The sequence below is a fragment of the Zosterops lateralis genome, assembly GCF_965231275.1.
Source record: "Zosterops lateralis genome assembly, chromosome: 1".
Taxonomy (NCBI): domain Eukaryota; kingdom Metazoa; phylum Chordata; class Aves; order Passeriformes; family Zosteropidae; genus Zosterops; species Zosterops lateralis.
The window spans coordinates 132,028,407-132,040,029 of NC_139762.1; the positions used below are offsets into that span (position 1 = coordinate 132,028,407).

The 11,623-nt window shown below is 39.0% G+C and overlaps 1 protein-coding gene across 2 annotated transcripts in view; it reads right to left on the bottom strand.

Annotated features, from left to right (window-relative positions):
* The window catches only part of RAD54B (RAD54 homolog B), a gene marked incomplete at its 5' end in the record, with an annotated part of 64,423 nt that extends 55,830 nt beyond the window's left edge, over positions 1 to 8,593 (bottom strand). Inside the window, 2 exons of one of the 2 annotated variants that reach the window (XM_083857920.1) lie at positions 7,639 to 7,810; positions 8,456 to 8,593. In XM_083857920.1, the coding sequence (XP_083714046.1) occupies positions 7,639 to 7,810; positions 8,456 to 8,593 (310 nt within the window). The remainder of the gene's footprint in view (positions 1 to 7,638; positions 7,811 to 8,455) is intronic. The other variant, XM_083857922.1, reaches the window with a different exon arrangement.
* Between the last annotated feature and the right edge of the window lie 3,030 nt (positions 8,594 to 11,623).

Below are 11,623 nucleotides of genomic sequence, written 5' to 3' on the forward strand. Positions count from 1 at the left end.
ACTATTGTAACATAGCCTACTTTCAACCTTTGCAGTTACAGCTAAGTCTAAATTCTTCTGCTCTTTCTGTTTCTGGGGCCTGCTTTCATAGCTTTTTGAAAGCCTTCTCACCTTTAGTATTTCCCACAAGAAATGTTTGAAAGTCTGATTTTCCCAGGATATTTCCCCTAAATTCTCACATCTTCACTAGCAAGATAGCCCATAGGAAAATAAATAGTATAAGAGAAGCCAAGTTTCTGCAACTCTCCTGTTTTGTTAATAGAGAGATTAAAATTTTGGATATTGTACTTTTAAATACCATCCTGAAAATCCTACCCTGTGCACTATTCCCTGCATGTGACAGAGAAACAGCTTTCTCCATTCTTCTAATCTTGCTCAGTGGATATTTTGAAGACAGTGAGGTAACCCATCTTATCATTATCTTGTTGGCTCAAGGAAAGTCATACTGTGACAAAGCTTCTGTTTCAGGGAAAACTTAAGGCCCAAAGCTAAAAGCTGGGACTCAACTCTAGTTAGGCTGACATGGTAACAAAGGGGATCCAAACAACAAGCACAGCCAAAAAAACGATTTGACAAGTAGCTTTGAAGGCATCCAGGCCTAGTCTGTCTCTAGAAAACCTCCCAGTTCCCTTCAGTAAAGCATTTCTTGTTCCTCCACCTGATAGCTGCATTCCCTCATCTTCCCCTGAGTCCACCTTCACATCTTTTGGAGACAGGAGAGCTGGGAATATGCACACTCACCAACTCCCCACACTCCAAACTAGGACTTTACAAAGAATGACGGGAAAGAAAATAAAAACATGTCAGAAAATGGGAATAGCCATGTATTTCTCTTTTGCCTGTTTTACATTCACATAGCCTGATAACAGATTTTGAAAATCAAAACAGAAGTAAGAAGAAACTATGTGTACAGCTCCCCTCAGAATGGATGAGGGAATAGAAAGAAATATTACTGATAAACCTGAATGCTTTACGATAATCTCTATGCAGGGTATTTTCCAAGTTCCTCATTTTTAAAGTTATAGTATTAGATAATTTCTTTAATCTGTATATTGCAGACTAAATGCCGTGTGCTTGCATGCAGCTCTAGGGAGCTAAATTGTAATAAATATATTGGGATAGTATGTTCATTTCCCAACACATCCCCTGCCAGCCCTTGGAAAGGGGTGTTTGCTTTTTATCTGCAGTTTCCAAGTAGACCTCTCTTTCTGCGTGAGTATTAAAGTCTTTCTGCTTGTTTACTTATAAATTTTAACTTTTAGTAACTTAATACCTTTTTTAAAAAATGCATGAAAGACTATCATCTTTACATGGAGCACAGCTTTCTTCAATAACAGATATATCACTGCTCAAAAGTAAAAAATGTGACAATTCATATTTTTCATTGTAAAGAAGCAGCCACAGTTCCATTTAATAGACAAGTAACTACTGGGAAACTTTCATTTTAATCCCTCCAACTTCTTTGGGAAATGTCGAATATCTTGCATCTAATATAATTCTTTTTCTTTATTTTCTGATCATGTAATACCCTTCTGATTTCTGGTTTCCTTCCCTTCTCCTTCATTATCTTCATTAGCTCAAATGCAAAGCACATTTAACTGGGGCAAATGAAAAGTACATTTCTCTGCCAATTCACTGCTCTTTTCTCCAATGTGTAAATATCCTGGTTATATCATCTATTATTACATAAAGCCTAGTTATTCATATGACAGCAAGATATGATCATACCAAATTATAAATTAGGTTGTACTAACTGTGGAAATATCCCACTAGAATTATGCAAGTCTGGATTTGTTTTACAGTAGCATTGCAGATAGCTGCCCCATCCAGGAAAGAGTTGCTAAACATTATATGAGATGCTCCCTTTAGTAGTGAAGCTGCTGTAAAGTTTCTTATTTCCATCTCACTCTTGGCTGCTAATTCTAGTAGCACCATGTATCTCAGCACTCAGCTGGTGGGCATCCCAAATTCATGATGAATAAACACAGTTAGGAATGTGACAACAGCCCAGGGGAACACGAGTGTGCACAACTGGCTGGGGAAACCCTAGGGAAGGCCTTAAGACAGCAGCAGAGTGGAAAACATCATTGCACACCCCAAGGAAGAGCACCAAGTAAAAGGTGCTGTCCTGAGGAGATGTCAAAGGATCCCAAAGCTACAGACCAGAAAACACAAGACCTACTGTGACTGATGTATAAATGAACACCTCTGGAACCAGCATCCAATTTACCTTATGATGTATTTACATCAATCCAGTTTTATTAACCAGTTCCCGTCCCTTGAGATGGACTGATCAAACAGGCACAGATGACACCTCAACAGTAAAGAAACTATCCTGAATTGAGAATAAACTTGTCTATAAATTTGTCTATTCACTATTATAAACTATTCTTCTAGGACATTGCAGGGAGAAGAACATTTTAAATCATAAAGATCTATGATAGTAATTTGATACTATTTTAAATAAGAAACAACAACAAAATTTATAGACTTGTAAAATCTTACTTGCAAACAATGCAGTAATAAATTACTTACACTCAGGCATCCAGTCACATAGCTGTTCTAAGGTGTGCTTGGTAATTATTAAGAGCTGCAGATGGTTGTAGAGTATCTTTTACCCAAAGATTTAACTGCTTTACCAGCTGCTTATAAAAACTTTTAAAAGACACACAGAACTGCAGCTACATATGCAGCTCCCTCACTGAAACAGACTGACTGAAATATCTTTTCTAACTCATCTGTGAAGTGCAACAACAGAAATTAAATTAATTTTACTTTTGCAAATATCAAAGTAATTCTAGGAATAATCTGCTTCATTATGAGATGCTAGGCGTGAATGTTTTTAGTTCTGTTCCTAGAAACCATAAATAAGCAGGTAGACTGAAACTGCACAATATGAAAGTCCTGAAAATAATTTTTTTTAATCCTCTGATTAAAAGTGACAGGTAATTGATTGCTACTGTCATAAATGAACACTGGATTTTCTCTTAATATTCACATTAATTGGTTAAAAGGATTTTATTCATATCAAGTGATAAGAGGTATCAGACAGACCTGTAACAATGTTCTAGAAATCTGAAGGAACCACATTATGAAAAATGATTAATGCTTAAGTATGCAAAGCATCCAAACCTTACGAATGTAGTCAGTAAACATTAGCATATCCAGAGAAGATAGAGAAAATATATTCAAAACCATATGCAAATAGTAAGTATAGTTGATATCATCAACATGAAAGACATTCAGAAACATCTATTTAGAGACTTAGGGTGAGCACATTAACCCCATTACGAAATACAGCTACAATTTGTCCTCATTGTTAACTCAAAGATACTATCTGACCATGACTTCTGGCAAAGTTCTTCTTGGAAGATGGATTAGCAGATGTTAGTGATGGATGAAAGACAAGATACCCTTGAACCAAAAACCAGCCAAACAGGAGGTGAGCTGTAACATAATAAAACTCTTTATCCATTTTTTCTCTTCACCTACATCCGGTTCAAACAATGAAATCTCAGTCCAACTGGAATATTGTGTCTTAAGTGTTCAGGTGAAAGAGCTGTTCATTTCCACACACAAAACTGTAAGCCCAAAGAGCAAAACACAGCAACATTCTGCTAGATTAAAAGTACCAAGAGAAAGCAAACTGTAAACTCAGACAATAAACTTTAATTAAATTATGTATGCTTTATATAAATAAAATAAATATTTATTAAATCCTTAGACTGGGTAAAAACCTCAGTTCTTGCCAATCCCGCTCACTAGCTACACTGAGGAAATATTTAGTCTAGTTTAGGGATCTGCCTGTCCCTTGTTTCTTCAAATGCAAATTATTTGTATTTTCTTGTTATTGCTAATAGAACTCAGAATGACATGAGGACAAATAGAAACTGAGCACTTGAGAGGTGCAATAATATCCTTCCAAACACATTTATGGTTTTGTTTTCAGTTACTGGTAAATAGTTTAGGAATGTTTAAGTAATTTTCATTTTTAAAGAGCATGCACACTTAGCTGAATGCTTTGGAGGCACGGGAGAAAAAGTATTAGTGACAATGTCCAATAAATCCCAAAGATCCACTGTGTGAACAAGTATTATATTCTGAATACAAAACAAAGCTACCAAAGAGATTGCCATGTTCATTCCTCTTAAAAGCAAACGAATATCAATTCTTAAACAAAGAAATGTAACATTATTTTCCAGTATTCAGAACTTATAATCACAAGTCATAAACTGCCCAAGGAACATGTTCAGTATCTTACAGTTCAAACACTCCAAAAATTACAACACATACATAGGTTTCATTCAACTATTGCTACAAATTTTTTAAATATCTCTGGAAATACCTCATCTCACAGAATTTCCGAGTCCATTGCACTTCACTTTTATTAATGGCATTTTAGGGAAAAGGGTTATTTAAAAGAAGCTTAGAAAAACAAAGTATTTTTTAAGTCAGATATGCTATAATTTTTAGATTTATTCCATCTAATAAAATCCTCACTTGTCTGCTCCAAGAAATAGACACCATGTGTCAGATAATTGAGTTTTTGGTTGTTGGTTTTTTTTGAAAGAATGCACAGCATTTTCAGAGCTGGGTTTCAGAAAGATTAGATCTATGAACAGTGCAGTTGTCCAATGGTTCACAGGTGTTTCAAAAGAATTTCAGTGGAACTTAGGGTATTTATTTACACATTCCACTGCTGCACTGGAAACCCAAACAGCAGCTTTGAACGTGATATGTATCAAACTCTTTATCATCTGCATTAAATGATATGGAGACAGTAAAACAAAATAATGTATGCACACAGACCTTTTCAATCTTAAAATTATTTTAATGCCCCTTTAATAGAGAAACATGATGCTTCAGAGACTGATAGTCAAATATAATTCCATTACAACATTAATAATAATAAAAAACCCAACTGACTCTGGCTTTCACAACTGTTTTCCATTACTTCTGAATTTCATACCAAAGCCAGCTTTGACAAAACAATTTAACTTCACACTACAAAGAAGGTTATGATTTACAAAATCAATGCAATCGCTACATTAGCTGTAATGAATAGCAGACAAAAGTGACATAAAAGGCAGAAACTGGAAAATCTAAGTTATTAAGAAATTACTTAAGATTTAAGGAAGACTCAATACAGGATTGTTTTCTCGCTACAGTGCTTGCATCACCAGTGAACCTGAAAACCATAACTAACATTGACATTAGACTTCCTTCTTTTATACCACATTTCATCACAGCTTTTCCAAGGCTTGCAGGAGTGGCCTCATTCTGCAGACACAGAAAGGGCTTTGACACAAATGCCTTATTCAGGAAGGCAACAGCATACCAACAGAGGCAGCTCATCCAGTTTCACTCCATAACTTTTTGGTTATTTTTCTAAAGTCATCACTGAGGACCCACACCAGCTGCACCCAGAATTCACGATATGGAAAAGACATTTAGTAACTTTTCCACTTCATAACATTTTTTTGCTGGAATGACTGCTGATTTCCCAGATTATTTTGGAATTAAATGCATTATTTATCTTTCAAGTGCACTGCTAAGCAGAACTAGCAGATACAAATTTTTGCAGATGTACCTATAGGGAAGCATGACCCCTCAAACAACATGTCCCATAGACACTGAAAATTTTCTTAAAGTGTAGGCTTCAACTGGAAGTTTCAGCAGGCAGCAGAGAAACGTGAAAGCCGTAAGACTTAAAGACATACAGGGAAGCTGCATTTCTCCACATTAGCTCTGCCAAACAAGAGAGCATACACTCTGGGTCCCATGCCATGCCAGTGGCAGCATCCTATCAAGGCTATCACATTCTCATTTTCTGGGACTGAAACCCAGAAAAAAGACTCAGTGGGAAAAAAAGGCTCTCCAAAGCACTTTACAGAATGGAGGGGGTTGCTGCCTACCCGGGCCTGGGATTTGTGCAATCTCCAGATAGAAAGGGCTTTGATGGAGAAAAAAAGAATCAAAAACTACAGAGACATGCAAAAGGGACAAAGATGGTTCAGGCAGGAACAAGCACATAACAATAAAAGGAAAAAGGCAGCCACTTTTAAACAGATGAAGGTGAGTAATCTTCCTCAGCAATGCACTGCATCCTGTTGCCAGACCAAGTCCCATCTTCCTACTAAAGTACATTTCTAAATATTTTCCCAGGTGAAAGCTGGAGTTGGACCACACACAGGTTGTAGAGCTCAGGTACCAGCTATGTCAGCAAGCAGAGAGGCCAGAGACCAAGTACACTGACTGGATATACTGTGTGAGATGGCTAACAAACACCAACACAGACTAGTTGGCAAGTAGGGTAAGAGGCTTAGAAGCCAAATACTGGAGCACCCATGACTCTGAGCCAGATATTGGACAGACCAGAGGGTCTGAGACTTGACTGCTGAAGGGACCAAGGAGTCCGTGCAAGTTACTCAAGAGAGCAGGACATCTTGGGGGTTGGATCCTGGTAAGTTCAACTACCAGCCAGAAATGTTTGTATGTGTGCACCTCTTGGGCACAAGGCAACTGGGAGATCACTGAATCCAGGAGCCCACCACTAAGTAAACCAATTTTTCCCTTTTGGGAATTAGCCTCACAATTGGCTGGACCTCGGGACATGGAGCCGTCAGTTTTGCTTCAATGATGCTTCAAGATTTAAGAGGTCTTATAACAAACAAAATTAAATACGACTCTTAAAGCCTTCCAATAATTCAAGGTGATAAGTGGCCCTGAAATACTCTTTTAAAGCTTTGCTCACTACACAAAGTATTATTAATTAAATGAGCCTTAAACCATGACTATCAGTGTAATTAATTATGAAGAAACAACAGTGAAATAACTGTAAGACAGGTGTTTAAAGTGCCTGAGCTGGCTCCAAAAGGAGCAATTTTCATCCATCAGTGTCAGTAACCCAGTTCAAATCACAGGCTTTCAAGATGTACTTGGCCCCTGAGGTCATATTCTTGCACTCACACAACACAGAACTGTGCTGCATCTGTGGTCAGGGCACACCAAGACTGGGAAATGAAGACACTCAACCTCACAATATCATTCAGGTACATCCAAATGCACTTGATATAGTTCAGACACTTCAATGTCTTTGCAGTGCTTTCTACCCTGGTTTATCAGAGGCATCCATTACCAGGGCACAGCTGGTGAAGTGCCCACCCACAGATGTGGCTAAAGTTGGCTTAAACCTTAAGTGCCCACTGGAGACACTGAAGAAAAGAAACCCTCATGAATTCTGAAAAAAAACCTGAATCCATTCAGAATTGTTAGCTTTCTCTGCATGAGGTCAGCAAGGTCTCCAAATTACAACACTTTCCTGCTATTTAAGGTACCACAATTCTTGTATTGCACCAACTGTAGATTAGAGTGAATTAACTGTAAGGCTGTTCTGGAAGACACCAACCTGAATATCAACACTGTCAATTGGCTTCCAAAACACCTTGGTTCTTTACTTTTTTATTAAAAAAATTGTTTAACACTTGTACCTTTCACTCTATCCAGTATAACACCAATAATGCCACCACTGCACAATATTTATAATACTTCACAGAAGTTTAGTATAGGCAGTCTATCATTCATAAGCTTTAAAATTCTTTGATTATACGTGGTAGTAAAAAAGAAAGAGCATCTTACCAGCTTTGGGCACATTTAGGATTTTCTTTTCTGCTTTGCTACACTTGTCAATGCTGAAACATGGTTTTGCCTTTACTCTTTCAGTTGACTCCACAGACTGTATGTAATTATCATTTTGATTCTGGACATTTATTTTAGACAGCAATGAAGCACCTCCCTCTTTCTCATCTATCTGCAAAACAGAAATGAGTTCACAATAATATTTTCTTCATGCAGGTGAAGAGAAATAGAGAAAAGAGCAACAAGAAGGGATTTCAAGACATTAATTGTCATTATCAAATTGTTACATAAATGTATACATCTCTGCAAAACTATATGTGTCACAACAGAAAGTGTGTGCACACAATACCAAACACTTGTGTAAACAGTTTATGAATTTAGTTTAATACAATTCTTCTGTAAATAAATATATAAAAAAGAAATTGTGCTGCTTTCCTGTGTCAATATTAAAGGTTTCAGAGAAAGTACCTTTGCAGCAGAACTGTAACCCAGCATACTGACACTTTATGACAAGTATCCTGGCTTTTTAACTGCTTTTACAAAAAAAAATATCCAATAAAGCCCATGCCAAGATGTAATCCCCACCTCCTTTACACTTAAGAATTGCATTTGGGCTCATTTGAAAAACATTTTTCTGCAACCACTCCACAGTGAGAGAAGCCTAACCTGAGAAGCAAGATCAAAGGTACTGACAGCAAAGCTATCAAAATTTGTTCTGAATAAATTATTTAAGCAGAGATTGTTTGTGGTAAGCTCAAATGTTATCTTTTAATCACAATACTGTACAAAATACTTTTTAGTGCACTGTTTAGTTTACCTCCTTTAACTTAATTTCTTGGTCCATCTCCTTAGTTTCATTCTTGGGACAAAGAGCAGTACATTTTCCTGGTGGTGTAAACCTTGGCTTTTTGCCCGCATTTCCTAGGACTTGACTGGGAGCTGCAGATCGCCTCATATTTCTCTGTGCTGCTCTGCGGGGTGGACAGGAAGGAAGGAAGCAGATAAAGACAACTGTAGTCAGGATAGGGTTTAAATATAAAAATATATCCATAGATGACAACAAAAGCGCCATTTCAAAATATAAAAGAGCATATGAGATCTTCAAATAACAGTATTAATTCATGAGCATAATAATATTTAAGAAAAAGTAGTATCGTTGCACTGCTTTGTTCAAGTACTAAGAAAGATCAACTACAGCAAGTTCTGCAGCTGAACACCTCAATTTTCATTTAAAAAGCCACTAATGCAGTTCCCAATAGCAATAAATGCTCTGGACAAGCACAGTAAAGGACTACTTAACAAACTTACACCTGTTTATAAAAAGACAATTTTAAGCGAAACTTACTATTCTATACACTTGAAACATAATTTTGAGAAGCCCATTATTAGTGCACAATGAACAATGAATCCTGAAGGTATGTCTCATACCTGGGACCACCATTTTGCATTGAACAGTGAATTACATTGGTCATTCAGGTTCACCATAATGAGATTAACATTCAGCAGAAAGTTATCTCAGAATTACAGTGGATATTGTTGCTCCATGTTTTGTCCACTTGAACAGTGGAAGGAATGTATTACAGATTTTCCCTCAAAATATAAGACTATTATTCCCCTGAGCAACCTTAGAACAAAACCAAACATTAATATGACAAAGTTTACTTTGCAACCAATAGAAAAACAAGTTCAAATCTTAATGCTTCAAAGCAGTAGATAGAAATCAAACAAAAGAAGAAAACTCCAACAGAATAACACAGCTGGTGAAATGAAGAAGGCAAGCACAACTTACACTACAGTTACAGGTTTGATTCTCCATTTATACACATTTATTTTAAATGATCCCCCCAAATACTAGGTTAAAAATAAACTGTAATATAGATTGCAGAATCAAACTTTTCTACCATCTCAAAAGCATGTTTGCATCCTGCTGCAACAGTGTGTTTCTGCACCTTTTTTGGTGCTACTCTGCACTCCAGTGGCTTCCTGGGGCACAACCACCGTTCTTTCCAAGGTTTGCACTGAAGCAGTGGCAGAGCACTGCCAAAACACTTTGCAAACATGCAGAGATTGGTAGCAGCAGCACTGCTCTCTCCTCCATATCTGCACAATTAGCAGATATATGATGCTGTTACTAGACATAAATCTCAGGGGCAAAAATGGCCTTAACTGTTGTCACTTACACTCTGGCTGTTATTAAAAATACAAGGAAAGAAGCCTCTGAGTGTGTCTACAGCACTTCACTAAAGTCAGGCTTACCTGACAACAGTGACAGCATTTGAATTTTAGTTAACCCTGTGCAGTAAGGGAGAAGCTTGGTTATCATAACAGGAGTATCTGTAGCGTGAAAAGCCACTGTGAACACTGCAAAGGTGTCTAGAACCTTCTGAGGGAACAGACTGGGAGTGCCAGTGCTCAGCACAGCCAGCTTAAGGTGCCCTGTGAATTTGAACAAGTTCCCACTCCTACACTGCACAGTGATGCCTGGGAAGACAACACAGACACCCCAGGACATGCCTGGCTGCAGTGCTACACTAACCCTGCCCACTGCACTCCAGGTTCTGTGGAACAGAGAAGCTGCACAATTCATAAATTGCACACAGCCATGATTAAAGTGCTCTGGTTCCCAAATCCATTTGGTCTTAAACCATAAAAACAGACTCTGTAGGAGATTTGAAAATTAGTAGGACATTTGAAGACACCAGCCTTGATAACTTAGTAACTTCACTGTTACCAGTGAACTTGCAACTACAAAGATCCTTATGGGTTTGTGGGTTTTAAAATTAAACATTGCATCCAGAAATACATCTTTGTCTTTTAAAATACAAGTTTTAATAAAATGTTACAAAAATATGTTAGAAAAATAATAACCAAAAGGGTTACATTTTGTCCCTTTACACTACTACACAAGAGAAATAGAACATAAGGGATGTAAAACAAACCACTGATGCCAGATCTTTCAGGTAAGATCAGAGTGTTGCAAGGCAAGGAGCAGCTCCAGACTACAAATAAATGAAAGAATATGCAAATATGCCCTTTCCTCAGAGGCAGCACCGATACACCAGGGAACCTCGTACTTGCCTGTTAGGTCTGGTTGCAGGGAAACAGCTGCAAGCAACGCAAAAAGCACTGCTCCTAGCTTTTATAGCAAACCCAGTGCACCACGAAACCACAGCCCAAACCGTCTCATGGGTCCATCTGCTTTGTCAGGCGCTGAATTCTGCTGTACTTTTGTCCTTAAGGGTGCATTAACAGCGGCACTAAAAATGAAACACACATAGAATGTTTCAAGACTTTACACATCCAGCTCAACACGGAGGCAGCTGCAATGCCCATCTCGGCCCAAACCCAACAGCTGCTCCCGGAGAGTTTGAAGAGGCAGAACAGGGGCTGTGGGCAACTGCAGGGACGTGACACGGCATCAGCTTTTACTCCGTTAAATTGCAGGCTGAGAGTGCATCGCCTTGAACGCCAACATTACCGAAAAATCGCTTCGTATCAGAAGCAGCTGTAAGGAATTTTTACAAGAGCAAGTGGTGATAGGAAAAGGGGGAATGGCTTCAAACAGAGACTGGGCTTCGATTTAGATGTAAGGCAGGAATTGCTCACTCCGAGGATGCTGAGGCACCGCAACAGGTTGCCCAGAGAACCTGTGGATGCCCCACCCCTCAAGGCCAGGCTGAATGAAGAAGGTGTGCGCAACCTCATCTAGTGGCAGATGTCCCTACCCACAGCACGGGGGGTCGAGCTAGATAATTTTTAGGGTCTTTCCCAGGGTGGCTTCCGCCGTGTGCCCCCGCCCGGGACTCCCGTACCTGCGGTGCCGCCGCCGGTGCCGCCTCTGCGCTCAATTGTCCCGCCGCGCTCTCCCGGCAGCCCCGCCTCCCGCACCGCGCATGCGCCCTGCGCGGCCTCCCCTCTCGGCCGTGCGCTCTTCCCGCCCTCGGGGGGCTCTGCCACGCGCATGCGCAGCTCCGCCCCGTGGCAC